This window comes from Octopus sinensis, linkage group LG23, assembly GCF_006345805.1.
Source record: "Octopus sinensis linkage group LG23, ASM634580v1, whole genome shotgun sequence".
Lineage (NCBI taxonomy): Eukaryota > Metazoa > Mollusca > Cephalopoda > Octopoda > Octopodidae > Octopus > Octopus sinensis.
This window is the reverse complement of record NC_043019.1, coordinates 23,506,923-23,523,052: the sequence shown is the minus strand read 5'-3', so window position 1 is coordinate 23,523,052 and position 16,130 is coordinate 23,506,923. Positions and strand designations below refer to the sequence as shown.

Below are 16,130 nucleotides of genomic sequence, written 5' to 3'. Positions count from 1 at the left end.
GGCAGCGGACTCACAGTCGTAGGATCGCGGTTTCGATTCCCAGACCGGGGGTTGTGAGTGTTTATTGAGTGAAAACACTTAATAGCTCCACAAGGCTCCGGCAGGGGGTGGTGATCCCTGCTGTACTCTTTCACCACTCTTTCTTCAGTTGGCCTGCTCGCTTAGCCAGCGGGGTGGTGTCATTTGAAGGCTAAAACAATGCGAACGTATAGTGACCAGTGATGTGTAGTAACATCTGATGGTCTGGTCGGTCACGTGATCACGATATATATATATATATATATATATATATATATATATATGTATTTAAACCACAGCTATATAAGACTAACATATTTCCTGTACACAGATATCAGGACTATAAGACTAACAATATATATATATAGACTAAGGTCATAAAAGATTAAACAAACCTGATGATAGTATTGATCAAACATCAAATAAGTAAAATGTATCCCACTTACCTTCCTCTCACAATGTTTTCCTGGAACAAGTCTCGTACAATTCCAATAATATTGGTCACATTGACTTTGTTGATGTGACCATTGATGCTCTTACGTAAAGCTTCCCACGACAGTCTCTGGTAGGCAACACTGCAATAAGACACGTCAGCACACTACATTAGGGTGTGAACAATAGCAAAATATATAAACATACACAACCATCTAGTTATATAGCTATCCTTCTTCGTGATTATGTTTGTCACATAGGAATAGTGAATTTCATGTCCACCACATGCAAGAAATGATGTTTGTGAAAACTATCCATTTTTTTTTCACCACTCCTTTTCCAGCATTCTTCTGATTATTAGTTCTACATGCTTGGAGTTGGACCATTCTCAGAAGACATCAAATACAGAGTCAGTGAAACAATTACCACACTTACACCTGTAAAATATTAAACCCTACTGTAACTATATTTTTAATGAAATACACAACTGAACGATGTGTTTCTATCAATTTAGTAAAATAAACAACCATTTATGTTTAGTTCTCACATTGAAACAGATTAATACATAAAGACAGGCAAAATTTTGTTTAGCATTTTGCCAGGGGTGCTAACAATGCCAGTTTGCTACTTTCAGCAATAATATTAACACACACACTAACATCATATTAAAAGCACAACTAGATTTAACTTGAGTGCTTTCTTTTTAATAAGGATGCTTTGTGTTTCTGTATTAGTCCTTTATGTTTGGTTTGGAAGAACATAGAAGATCTTTAACCCTTTCATTACCGTATTTATTTTGAGATGCTCTGTGTTTCATTCAATTAATTTTAAATATAATAAAGAATTTACTAAAACAACTTAGTTATCATTAAGCTAGTGTTGGGAACATAAATTGTGACTAAAGTTTGGTGGAAGATTTTAATTCGATACTTATGAAAACAAGACATTTGTACTACAGAGCCAGGGGCGGTTTTGGCCAGATTGGTATCAAAAGAGTTAATAAAGATCAAACTTGAATAGAGTTGTGCTTTTAATACATGTTTGAAAGGAAAACTATTCTCTATGTACACATACACACATATGTATGAATAAAAGCAGACAGAAAACAGAAAGACTATAAAGTGTGCACTTACCTACTCTTATCCGTTATTTGGGTCTGCATCATTTTCAATCTAGCTGGTGGTATATAAGCTCCTCCAGTCCTTGTGGTAAGAATTCCTGCACCAGTGGGATCTTTGGATGGGTTAACTGGTTTAGAACTGGCTGTAGTAGTCTCACCACTACCTGATGATTTTGGAACAGAAGGGTCTGATGTAGTTTTATCAGAGAGATCAGTGGTACGTTTCTCTCGCTGTTGATTCTTCTGAGCAGAACTGGATGTTTTCTCGTCATTGCTTCTATGATGATCTGGTGAGCTGTCAGCACTGTGATGTCTATCAGGCGAGCCATTGAGTCTCTTGCCGCCAGAGGAAGTGTCAGATTTTCGAGTTTTATTTTCACGGCCAGAGTTTTCTTTGGACCTGTAGCGATCTGGTGATGAGGAACGATTACGATCTCTCCAGCTACTGTGTCGCTGGTGCTTGTCACTGTCACGGTCAGAATCCTTTCTATTGTCCCTGTCCCTACGATAATCCCTCGAATCATCTCTGTACCTTTGTCTTTCTCGAGAAGAATCCCTGTATTTAAACCCACCTCGGAAATTGAATCTGCCTCTCCGACTGTCATTTTGATATCTTCTGTTATCCCGGAACCTCCAGTTATCTCGAGGTTGGTCCCTATATCGGTACCGACCTCCATAGTCATCACGATCTTTTTGTCTTTCCCTCGAATCATCTCTACTTCTTTTTGTGTCATAAGAATCCCGATCCCTATGTCGCTCTCTAGAGTCATCTCTGGCATAGTGCCGTTCCCTAGAATCATCTGGGTTTCGACGCCGTTCCCTAGAGCTGTCTCTGTCATGACGCCAATCCTTTGTACTGTGATCCTCCTTCTCTTGGTGACGGTCCTTGGACTCATCCCTTTCTTTGCGTGGCTCACTTGATTCTTCCCTTTCCCGGCGCCGACTTCTAGAATCATCCCGGTCACGTTTTTTAGAACTACTTTTGTCACGGCTCTGATGATCTGAATCACTCCTGGCACTATGTTGATCCTCAGACTCACTCTTATCATGGTGTGAGCTCTCAGAGTCACTTCCCTCAACATGATGGACTTTGGAGCTACTCCTTCCATGGCGCTGGTCTCTTGAATCGCTCCTCTCACTGTGTCCACTTTCAGAATCACTCCTTTCCCTTTGTTGGTTTTGAGAATCTGCTCTGCCTTTAAAACGCTCTTTAGAACCACCTCTCTCTTGTTGATTCTTCAAGTCCTCTTTCTCAAGAGAAAGGTCTCCAGAATCACTCTTCTTCTTGTACTGGTCTTTCAAGCCACCACTCTCTTTATTACTATCTTCTGAGGCATCTCTGTCCCACCGACTCAGCTTCAAACCTTCTCTTTGTCGCCCGTGTTTCTCAGATACATTCTTCTCTTCACTACTGCAACTAGATCCTTTTGAATCACTCCCCTCTTCTATATTACCATCCTTTTCAGGACTTCTACACTTTTTTAAAGGCTCCATGTCATGTCCACTGCCTTTAGTATACTGCTCTCTGCTCCTTTCACTTGGCAGATCCCCATATTTATCACTCTCAGCAAGAGTTTCTTTTCCTTGGTTAGTTTCTTTTAGCTCACCCAAGCTTTGTTTTTTCCCTTCCAGACATCTTTCACTGGTGATTTTTCTCTTCATCTGTAGCTTTTCACGGTCTTCATCTGTGATATGTATGTCATCTTTATCTTTGTCTCCATGTATTTCTCGAGAGCTCTTCAAGCGCTCAAGCCCATAACTCTCAGGTTGAGGCTTCTGCTTTGATGAAACTGCTGCGTCATTTTTCGCTGAGTTAGAAACTTTTGAAAGATCTCCATCACCTTCTCTGTCTTTCACTCTCTCCTCCATTTCATTCTTTCTGTTTAATTTTTCACCAATTTTACTTTCTCTTGACTGATCCCCAGCAACTTCTCCACTCTCTGGAAGATGGCAACTAGATTTACCATGAGGGACTTTTTCTAAATCTTTTTGGGTTTCTATTTTACCTAGAGGGCTCTGTTTTCCTTTTAAGGAAATTCTCTCCTTTGCTCTCGTCTCTAATTCGGGGCTGTCATTCTGACTATCTCGTCCTTCTAAACTGTCTCTCAATTCAGTTTGTTCTCCCGTACGTGTATCTACAGAATCTGAACTTTGACCTTTCAAGGATTCACCAACTGTTGATCCAGTTTCTGCCCTGCTTGACGAGAGATCTTCTCTTCTGCTAAACTTCCCAGAAAACTCCTTAGATATTTTTAAAACTTTAGGCCAACCCTCTTGTGTCTCTAATAATTTCCCTTTCCTTTTCAGCTTCTCAACGCTTCCCTCTTTGCTAAACTCTGATGAAACAAAAAGGCTTTCCCGATCCTTGCTGCTGCTTCTATCTGTCTGCTCCTTTCCATGTTTGTCTTTATCATTCCCATCAGTATCATCACTCTCATCAGCTGATTCTTTAGTAGATGACCACCTCGATGTTTTCTCTTTACTCAACTCACCCACAACAGACCGTAGCCCTTTGCTGGACTGGCTTTCAGATACTTTTGAACTCCCAGCATCAACATCTTCATCATCATCATCATCGTCGTCGTCGTCAGAAGTGTCAAAATCCCATTTCGAACGAACCCTGTCTTTTTCTCCAACAGACTCATTCCTCTCTTTTCTCCAGTCATAACTTGACTCTGCTTTCTCTTTGTCATCCCATCGATTTTTCAGCAATTGGGAGCTCTCTTTGTTGGCTCTCTTCTTGAAAGAAGATTCTTGGCTTACGCTGGCCCCATGCATCTGCTCTTTTTTGGGCAACACATCCTCCTCATCACTTGACCACTTACTGGATTTCTTTTTCTTCTTACTACTCGTTGATAAGCGACGTCGTTTTTCAGGCTTGGGGCCTTCACTGGAGTTATCAGAGTCATTTTCAGCTTGTTTCCCTGAATGCTTCTTCTTTTTTTTCTTCTTCTTCTTGCTATACCGTTCATCGTGCTTTGCTTCCTTGTCACTCTCAGCATAGTCTACAAGACTCTTGCAGAGATTACCCTTGTCTGAACTAGCAGAGTCTCTGTCTTGGCTTTTCCGGTTCAATGTATCAGAAGAATCATGGTCACGTGACGACCTCGAGGAACTTCCAGCTTCCCTCCTGTCGTCTCGGTTCTCTCGCCTGTCCCTCTTTGATGAAGAAAGGTCAGGATATTTCTTCTTATCTCTCCGATCTCTGTCTGATCTATTGTCATCAGATGTGTCGATGTAGCGCTTTCGACTATCCTTCTTTACAGAATCTCCCTGTGAACTAGAAAGAGAGGAAAGAAAAAGGAAGACCAATTAAAACAACAGACATATATTATTCAAACACACACACACACATCAGGATAATATATAATGGAATCAGTAGAGCAACAGATAAAATGCCTTGTGGTACTTAGTCATGTCCCCCTTCCCTTTACACTCAATTTCTATCAAAGAAACTGTTAGCCCCTGCTCCTGCAAGGTCAAGTAAATAAACACAACTCTACAAGTTGAATGAGGCAGTGGCTAGGCATTGATGCATTACAACTAAAATTAGACTTTCTGCTTCGAGTCTAGAGTTTCTAGTCACATCAAATCTGGCAGCCTGTTCCTGGTAAATACAAAAAACATGACTGGGTTGGTAGTTATGCCTGATAGGCATCATGCTGATGATTTCATGTGTAAAACTCTACAGGATAAAATCAGGTACCAAAGCAAGTAAATAACAAACCCTGGAGACAATAAATCTGGAACATGTCCATCTAGATTAGTGGTTCTCGACCAGGGTCCAAGTAAGATTTTGTTGTTAAAATTTATGTATAATATATTGGTCTTACTTCCACAATACACAAAATGCTTTAACAATCTGTTTTATATAATTTTTTGCTGTTCCCCCTGCTGAAGAGGATTGGCCTGCAAGAGCCTTGTGCTAGTGTCACGTAAAAAACAACTGTGTCAGTCCCACATACAAAGGGTACCCAGCTGTTGAAACCAAGCCAAATCAGACTGGAACCTGGTGCAACTGTCCTGTTGGCCAGCTGTGGTCAAACCAGCCAACCCATGCTAGCATGGAAAATGGACATTAAAGCATGATGATGATGAATATGATTTTTTTTAAAACATCAAATGTCTATGAAAGTCCATCCAAGTGAAATAGAAATCAAAGGTATCCAGAGATAAAAACTGGTTGAGGAACATACTGATCTAGATTGACAACAAGATCAGAGTGAAGTGTTCAGATATAATGAAAGACAAAATGAGAATTTACGTTCTCTACTGGATATCTAAATCCACTCTAATCTGTAGTCACTGATCATCATCATCGTTTAACGTCCGTTCTCCATGCTAGCATGGGTTGGACGGTTCGACCGGGGATCTGGGAAGCCAGAAGGCTGCACCAGGCTCCGGTCTTATCTGGCAAAGTTTCTACAGCTGGATGCCCTTCCTAACGCCAACCACTCCGAGAGTGTAGTGGGTGCTTTTTACGTGCCACCTGCACTGGTGCCGGGCGAGGCTGGCATCGGCCACGGTCGGATTGGTGCATTTTACGTGCCACCTGCACGGAAGCCATACATCGAAATCCATTCCAGCCAAAATACCACACAAAATGAAGTTGAAAGATTCAAACCTAGATCAATTTTTCAAATGGAATTAACAGCATGTTGGGTACATTTTAAAAAAGTATACCATAAAATGTTTAGCATTAAAAATGGGAGAATTTAGTTCCTTACAAAGAATGCAATTTGTTTAGAAACAATCATATTGATAGTCTTTCATTGTTTTACTTGTTTTAGTCATTAACATAATGACCAAAACATAACATAATTAAATACACAACCACAGCAACAATACATACACACACACACTGGTATATCTATCTCAGTTATTGGATTGGGGCAATGCCTTGAAAGGTTTAGTCAAACTGTTTTTCCTGTAATGAACATGTATGACAGCAGTAGATTGGATAAAATTATATCTGATGCTGCCAGGAAACTGCGTGTACCAGATGTAAGTGTTCCATGCTTGTATAATATATTAAATATAAATACATCATTGTTCTCATGTCCACATTTCTATGCTTGCATGACTCAGACAAAATACAATGAGTATTTTCTATGGCCAGTTGCCCTTCTTCTTCCCAACCCTCTTAACCCTTTTGGTGCCAACCCTTGGTTCTGTAACACAAACATGCTATTTTAAGATGATTTAAATCAAAATCTGTCATTAAAATTTCATGTTGACTTGTTTCAAACGCCAGCTTAATAATAAATGACAAAACTGACTGAAATAATGAATATGCCAGGCTAAGAAAAATCGCAGCCGTCCATACATATAGGCATGTCCTTTATGAACATGCCCCACTCCCTCTCTCAGCTGTAGGTGCCAGTGCCACTTAAAATGCACTTGTGCTGGTGTCACATAAAATGTACTTGTGCCAGTGCCACATAAAAACCACCAATGCCAGTACTTGTAGAAAGTACCTACTGCACTCTAAATTGGTTGGCATTATGAAGGGCATCCAGCTATAGAAACCATGCCAAAACAGACACTTGGAACCTGGACAGCTCTCCGACTGGCCAGTGCCAGTTAAACTGTTCAACTATTGTCAGTATGGAAAATAGATGTTTAAATAATGATGATAATACTCTTTACTCTCTTACTTGTTTCAGTCATTTGACTGCGGCCATGCTGGAGCACGGCCTTTAATCGAGCAACTCGACTCCGGGACTTATTCTTTTGTAAGCCCAGTACTTATTATATCGGTCTCTTTTTGCCGAACCGCTAAGTAACGGGGACATAAACACACCAGCATCGGTTGTCAAGCAATGCTAGGGGGACAAACAGACACACACACATACATATATATATATATATACATATATACGACGGGCTTCTTTTCAGTTTCCGTCTACCAAATCCACTCACAAGGCTTTGGTCGGCTCGAGGCTATAGTAGAAGACACCTGCCCAAGGTACCACGCAGTGGGACTGAACACGGAACCATGTGGTTGGTAAACAAGCTACTTACCACACAGCCACTCCATAATGATGATGTTTAAATAATGATGATAACACAAAGATCATAACAAAGGGATTAAACCATTTAGTCAGGTCTGCATCCTCATTTCAACAATGCTAAGAGATAATGAGGGCTTGAAGGCCAACTTAACATGTCTTACTTTTTTATAATGACATTGCAGGGTGGGTGTGAGAGGCCAGATCTAGCTGGTTTGAACATAAAACAGGAAGGATATTTGTGTTTGATATGGCCAGGTTAAATGTGAACAAGTTAAAACAGAGGTAACATGGGAGCTAAATAAACATCACCATCATGAGCCACTATGTAATTGCATCACTTGCTAGAAAAAGCAACCAAATCTCTTTAACAATACACTACCTTCTTAAAAAAACTGAAGACAATCACAAATAGAATGAGACTGATCATAGGTCTGCTGAATCAGTACTGACCTAGGGTTAAACAACACAGCCACTACCAACCACCTTAAATTCTGCATTGCTAAACATTCAGATTATCTGATGTAAACAGTGTATTTCATCCAGTTGATAGAGGAGATTATCAAACACACCTAGTGAGGATTTGTTCAACTCCTTAATCTCTATTGTAACCCTATACGCTAAATAACAACAATTTATTAAACACCTAGTGCCTGAAGCATATTTTCAATACATTTGCAAATAACCCTTGTGGATGAACATACTTCCTATGGCTTAACCCTTTAGTGTTCAGATTACTCTGTTAAATGTAATGCTTTTTTATTTAAATTGTTTTTAATTAATCATGCAATATCTTATAGCTTTGAGGTTTCAATGACGTGATTGTTTATTTTTAGACTGTCAATGTAGGTTAGGTGTGAGAGGCTGGATATGGCCAGTTTGAATATAAAATATGTAGAATATATTGGGCCGGATTTGGCCAGTTTAAACACTAAAGGGTTAAACTTCAACTTTTCTACAATAATTACAGATATTTTTGAAGAGGTTGTGAAAATGATTTTCTTCGAGTGAGAAGAGATTTTTCCAAAACAAGCTGAAAATTTTAGTAAAACAAATAGAACAAAATGTAATAAAAACACTAGAATAAAAGCATCAAACAAGGAATCAAAACCTAAGGGGACCAATCAATAAATCAATCACTCTCTGTCTACCCATCCATATCTTTTACATTTTACTTGTTTCAGTCATCAGACTGTGGCCTTGCTGGAGCACCACCTTGATGAATTTTTAGCCAAATAAATCGACACATCAACACTGATTGTCAAGAAATGGCAGAAGACAAACACACACAGATATGTATATATATAATGTGTGTGTGTCCCACCCATGCTAGCATGGAAGGTAGGCATTAAACAAAAAATAAATACTTTTTAAGCAGCTTCAAATTTCCAAAAATCAATAGGACATTTCAATGCAAATTCTCATATGAATGTTATTTTTGAAATTTTCAACAGATTTTCTTCAAATTTTATACACATGGAATATGCGAAAAGGATGGCTTAACCCTTTAGTGTTTGCATTATTCTGCCAAAACTAATCCTTTTTTATCCATATTGTTTTGAACTAATCATGCATTATCTTGTATTTATGAAATTTTGATGAGGTGGCTGTTAATTTTTAAAACGATGTTGTAGGGTTGATGTGAGAGACCAGATCTGGTCAGTTTGAACATAAAACAGGCAGAATACTTTTGGCCGGATATGGCTGGTTTAAATGCTATAGGGTTAAGACAAATAAATTTTTACCTAGGCCACTTGAGCAAAGTGTAAGATGATTTTTGATTAACTTATTAATGAAATTTGGCCTAAATTGTTGTTGGGTTAAAATGTTCATCAATTATTTCAGCATCCTTAGGTTGCTGTAACATGTATTTTCTTAGCACCTGCACTTAAAATTAACAATTCTAAACATTGCAGCATTGTGTGCTAAAACATGTAACGTACTTTTATGAAAACCTGCACTTAAAATTGTCAGTTCTGTTGCAATTGATATTTGATTCTCATGATCAGTGGAATTATAACCCATGAAACAGTCATCAAATTAAGTGCATGTGCACTTAAAACTTTCTCTCAGGTTGCAAGAGAATTTGCCCAAAAATGACGAAAATCATCCTTTTTGTATGCTCCTTTTCCCTCCTCATAGCATCTTATGACTGCCACATTGTTGCCTCTGCACTCCTCTTTTACTTGTTTCAGTCATTTGACTGCGGCCATGCTGGAGCACCGCCTTTAGTCGAGCAAATCGATCCTGGGACTTATTCTTTGTAAGCCCAGTACTTATTCCATCGGTCTGTTTTGCCAAACCGCTAAGTGACGGGGACGTAAACACACCAGCACCGGTTGTCAAGCAATGCTAGGTGGACAAACACAGACACACAAACATACATATATATATATACACATATACGACAGGCTTCTTTTCAGTTTCCGTCTACCAAATCCACTCACAAGGCTTTGGTCGGCCCGAGGCTACAGTAGAAGACACTTGCCCAACGTGCCACGCAGTGGGACTGAACCCGGAACCATGTGGTTGGTAAGCAAGCTACTTACTACACAGCCACTCCTGCGCCACTCCAGCCATTTTTCTAAGTCTAAAATCTCTTTTCTCTAAATAATTTTTTGTTTACTTTTCAAACTTTTATGTGCTTTTTTTTTTCATAGCACTCCTTTACAATTTCAATCTTATGTTCCCATTGATTATATATATTTGCAGCTTTCCACTCATCTGACCAAATGATTGTCATTTTCCGATTCCACGCATATTTATTTGTATTATTGCTTCGTAAATGAAATTGCTTACACCCTCTACTATCTGTCCTATGTCTTGATTTCATTTTCTGTCTGAGAGAAATTAGGCATTGTAATGGGTACTGGGAATATCCCCGCTCCTGGGTATTACCAGGTACCTCTGCTAGTTCTTTATAAATTTTATGTCCTGTTTAACCCTTTAGCATTCAGATTATTCTGTCAAATGTAAAGCTTATGTATTCACACCATGTAAAATTAATCTTGCATCATTTCATGGCTTTGAGATTTCAACGATGTGATTGTTTATTTTTAAAATGACACAATAAGGTAGCTATGAATGACTATATCTGACTAGTTTGAACATAAAATAGGTAGAATATTTTGGTCGGATATGGCCGGTTTAACCCTTTAGTGTTTAAACTGGCCACATCTGGCCCAAATATTCTATATGTTTTATAATCAAACTGGGAATATCTAGCAACTCAAACCTAACCTACATTGACATTCAAAAAATATACAATCACATCATTGAAACCTCAAAGCTATGAGATAATGCATGATTAATTCAAAACAATTTGAGTGAAAAAATATTACATTTAACAGAGTAATCTGAACACTAAAGGGTTAATGAATGAGTGTGTGGATGGCTGCAGGTTTCCAATGGGTCAGTCAATGTATTTTGCAAAGGCAAGAGAGAAGAAGGAAGAACTTGTACAACTCAAGTGGGGAGATACCATGTAGGGTTTCTGTTTCAAAGTGCTGGTTATTTGTTTTCTGGTTGATGCTTACACCTTTTGTGGATACATATCTACAAAACAATACACATGCTTCTACTCAGCCTCCTTCTACATAGTTGCACTTTAAGTCATTAATAAACTTGAGGCCATGGTATAAGATACTTGATCAAGATGTGATGCAATAGGATTGGACCTGGAGCTACAGGGCTGCATGCTGCATTATTTTATCCACTTTAGAAACACGAAAAGCTAAGATGGTTGTAGCGGGATTTGAAGTTCCACAGTACCATGAGATATCAGAAACTGATTCCGTCAATCCAACTCCAGAGTTATTAATCCTTTCTGACATAAGTAGAAGGACTGAAATTTTGATGGAGGGGGCTAGTTGATTTTATCAACCCTTGTGCTAAAATGGTGCTTATTTTATTGACCCTTAAAGGATGAAAGGCAAAGTCAACCGTAGCAGAATATGAACAGATAAAGAGAAGATGGACAAAATACCACTAGCCATTTTGTCTAGCATACTAACAATTCTAGCAGCTCACCATCACCTCTAGAATTATTATTATACAAAATTTACTTTCTTGTCTGTGAAATACCAAAAGGTTTGTTCACCAAAGTTTGTTGGATAACCAGCCCATTTAAAAAGTACCTTTGAATCATCAAGTGACACGCCATGCTTGAGGAGTCAAGTGAAATCAAAATCAGAATCTCAATTAAATCAAAATGGAAATTGTAGTTGTGGCCAATCCCAGTGCCACCTGACTGACTCCCATGCTGGTGGAATGCAATAAGCATCATTCATGCATGGGTTGATGCCAGTGCTGCCTGACTGGCTTCCCGTGCCAATGGTATGTAAAAAGCACCATCCAAACGTGGTTGATGCCACCCACCCCCACCAACTGGCTCCTGTGCCGGTAGCATGTAAAAAGCACCATCCGATCATGGCCGATGCCAGTGCTACGTAAAAAGCACCCACTACACACTCTTGGAGTGGTTGACATTAGGAAGGGCATCAAGCTGTAGAAACCTTGCCAGATCAGAATTGGAGCCTGGTGCAGCCTCCTGGCTTGCCAGTCCCCAGTCAAACGGTCTAATCCATGCCAGCATGGACAATGGACGTTAAATGATGATGATGATATATATATATATCTGTGTGTGTGTGTGTGTCATTCTTGGTTACTACTGGTAACATGTAGCCCAGTACAACCTGTTGCATGGCCAGGTCGTCAGCAACTAAACTGACAATCCCATCAAGCTTGCTTGGTGAGGAGGGTGATTGTTAGACATCCTGCAGGATGAAAAATAAGACCTGTCAAAAGATGAAAGAGCTCATGAGCAGCCAATGGCCATCCAGCAATATGTGTACATATGTATGTATGTGTGGAGATGTGGGAATACCTGTGTTGGTGCCCATGTATGAGGTTGGCCCACTGGGAGTGGGAAGCCCCTCAGTTGTTGTCACAACATCTCTCTAGGAGAGGGAAACTCTGAGAGAAAACCTGCAACACTGACAATATTTGATGATGTAGACTGGTTTTTCTTTGTTATACATGTTCAGAGAGTGGGATTGGCTTTGTACAAACCCTTTCCCCACTATAAAAAAATCATCGTCATTCGAAAAAAAGTAAGACCTATCACAAAAATGTCTGGTCATAGCCTTCGCATGTGTGGGACTTTCGATCAGGTGATGGCAATACTCAAACATGAGTCTGCAACCATCATATTTTTTTTTTCTCTAGTTTCAGCGTTTCAGCTCAGAGCTGTGGCCATGCTGATGCACCGCCGTTTTTATTTATATTATATATATATATATATATATATATACACACACACACCTCATATGATTATACACTGACATACAACTGCACATACATACACAAATGTCCCTACGTCCACTTGCCATGCTGGTATAGATTGGATGGATCATCACAGTTCATCTTCCAAAAGCTGCTGCTTCCGTAGACTGATGCTTGGATGCTTCATTCAGCTTGGTTTTTACACCTGGATGTCCTACCTCTCACCAACCACTTCACAGAGTTTACTGGGCACTTTTTCATGCTACTAACATAACATTAAAGACGTTCAATAAAATTATATTCTCTGCTCAAAATCATAAAGTACACACATGCACAAACCCAAATCAGAAGTTGATTTCTTGTAACACGTGTGTAACATGTTACAAAAACATGTCACAAAAAAACCAGGCACATCATATTTCCCTGTTGTTTAACAGTGTATGCATGTGTTTGTGTGCTACTAGATAAAATAAGCCACGATACCAAAATTACACTTCATAGCTAATCCTCCCAAAGCACCATGCTGTGTGACTGGACTGAAAAACCATGTACTTGATAAAGGGACTTGTTTATCACACATCCACACAGACACCTATGTATGTCTGTGTGTGTGGTAAGAAGCTTGCATCCCAGCCACATGGTTCTGGATTCAGCCGTCACCATTTTCCCAGTGTCAAACTAATACACCTTGTTTGTTATTCCCTCATTTGTCTGTCTGTCTGTTTGTTTTTTTTTTGTGCATTTGAACCATAAGGTAATAATCTTCCACTCTATCAAACAGCCCAGACGTGGTTATGTGGAGAACAAATGACAGCATCTGAATAGGTCTCTTGTCTACAATCAGTGAATATGCATGAAGATGAAAGGAAATATGAACACACGCACACACACACAAGCAAGGACCACCCTACCTGACATACCTGCACCAACAAAGGCGCTGCTTATGAACAGGAGCACAAAGAAAACATGAGCTACACAAATCCAGAACCAACTCCTTGCCTTCATTCCCAGATCACCAGTGCCAGAACCTTCTGAGCATGCATTGGCCTGTTTAGCCACAGCTGGATGCACTGTGACTCATCTCCTCCTATATGATGCTTTTGGTCATTGTTATAATAATGGATGTGTTTTTTTGTCTTACAAGTACTTGGTGACCTTGTCACTACAGGTGCCACTTAAAAGCACCCAGTCCACACTGTAAAGTGGTTGGCATTTGGAAGGGCATCCAGCTGTAAAAACCTTGCCAAAACTGACCTCGTCTGTGCTTGTGCCACATAAAAAGCACAAAGTCCACTCAGTTGAATAGTTAATACTAGGAAGGGTATCCAGCTGTAAAAATCCTACCAAATCAGTCACAGAAGTCTGGTGCAGGTTTCTTCCTGGTTGGCTCTTGTCAAACCATCCCACCCATGCTAGCATGGAAGGTGGATGTTAAACGATGATGATGATGATGACACACACACACATACAGGACAGGCTTCTGTTTCCTCTAACAATTTCACACTCAAGATATTGCTCGACTCAGTTATAATAGATGCCAATTGACAGCCTCCACACAATGGAACTGAACCTCTGACTTTAAGATTCCAAAGCCAACTTCTTAACCATAGCCATGCCTACACACACACACATATATTTATCACACTCAGCATTGTACAATATACTTCACTGAAGAGATGTAATAAAACTGAAACACGTTTTGCCTTTGCCGATTCATCACCTAAAACCAGTCATTGACAAACTGCTTTTTCTATATTTTCCAAAAATTTCAATTAATTGTTACCTCTCTTGCCTGTTATTACATTTTCGACACCATAGAGATGGATTTTATTTATTAAATGCATGGATAATCTCAGTAAGTTGAAGCTTTTTCATCTCATTATATCACACACAAGATCATATAAATTTCCTTTAGTCAGTCTTGGTCTCCCAAGACTGTCTGTCGTTCTTTGATCCAGATCAATACAATAGAGACTAATTCTCATCAAATCAGAGAACAGACTAAATACTTTTCTTACTACATGATTCTTAACACAACAAGAAATAGCAGCCAAATCTCCTCGATATAGTATGCTTGAAAAAACACGAGCTCATCATAACTGGAACCGGGGATTAGCAACAACAAATATTGATTTCGAATTTTTGGAAAAGGTCAGCAATTTCGGAGTGGGTCGATTACATATGCCCAGTATTCAACTGGTACTTATTTTATCGACTTCGAAAGTATGGACGGTAATGTCGACTTCGGTGGAATTTGAACGCAGAACGTAAAGACGGACGAAATATCGGCTATGCATTTTGCCTGGCGTGCTTAACGATTCTGCCAGCTCGCCGCCTTAGCAACAAGTATTTAAGATCGATCAAGGTGATTGGTCATTGTGCAGAATTAAAAGAATTAGTTAATATACTAAAATATATATATATCTTTTGAAATGGTCGCCATTACGAATAGCAAAAATATCGTTAAGCACCAGGTCAGTGTGGAGTGAGCAAATAAATATAAAGATTGTTTCCCATAGGACTTTCCTTTAAATAAGTAAATGTGTAAAGAGGCGTTAGGCCATGATTTGAGGAAGATTTAGTTACTATTTCTCAGCATTCGAGTGCAAAGTTTGCTCGACCCTATAATATCTGGTGAGACACTTCTACACAACCGGAAATGTATAAAGAACGACAAAAGGGAAAGAGAAAAACGTGATTCAAACAAGCTGTAATTTTTATTTTGCAGTTGTTTAATTAAAACGTGATTGGTAAATTAATAATTATCCGTAATATGGCTATTTATAATCTCGGTCTAAAAAAAAGAGAGAGAATTACCGCAGCACGCTCGTAATTAATCTAAGAGTTTCCTCAAAAAGAAAAAAAGAAAAACAGAAAAAAACTATCAGATTCTGTATTTAGAAGCAGGGTCCTCCAATCTACCCTGTGTCGATTCCCACAAACATGTATAATTGCGGGGAGGGGGTTGTGTGTGTGTGTGCGAGGTGCCCCTGATGGCATAATACTTATATATCGCCATGAAGAACGTCAAAACACTCAGTGGGGACGAAACGAAGGCTTAGTTTTGAAATAGACGAATCTACCACATCTCACTCATATACACATTATATATATACATATATATATATATGACAAATATATTTTATATAATGAATAAAACAGACGAGGAAGAGGCTATATATATATACATCTACTTGTACATACATGCATACAGACAGACATCTTTATTTACATGGTTAATTTTAACCTTCTCATAACAGGAGCAG

General features: G+C 39.1%; 1 protein-coding gene across 1 annotated transcript in view; it reads right to left on the bottom strand.

The window, feature by feature from the left end:
- Window positions 1-16,130, bottom strand: part of LOC115223398 (pre-mRNA-splicing factor CWC22 homolog) — a 43,822-nt gene that overhangs the window by 25,000 nt on the left and 2,692 nt on the right. Inside the window, exons 2-3 of the mRNA XM_036512648.1 lie at window positions 1,584-4,850; window positions 465-593 (exon numbers count right to left, since the gene is read on the bottom strand). Of these exons, the coding sequence (XP_036368541.1) occupies window positions 465-593; window positions 1,584-4,850 (3,396 nt within the window). The remainder of the gene's footprint in view (window positions 1-464; window positions 594-1,583; window positions 4,851-16,130) is intronic.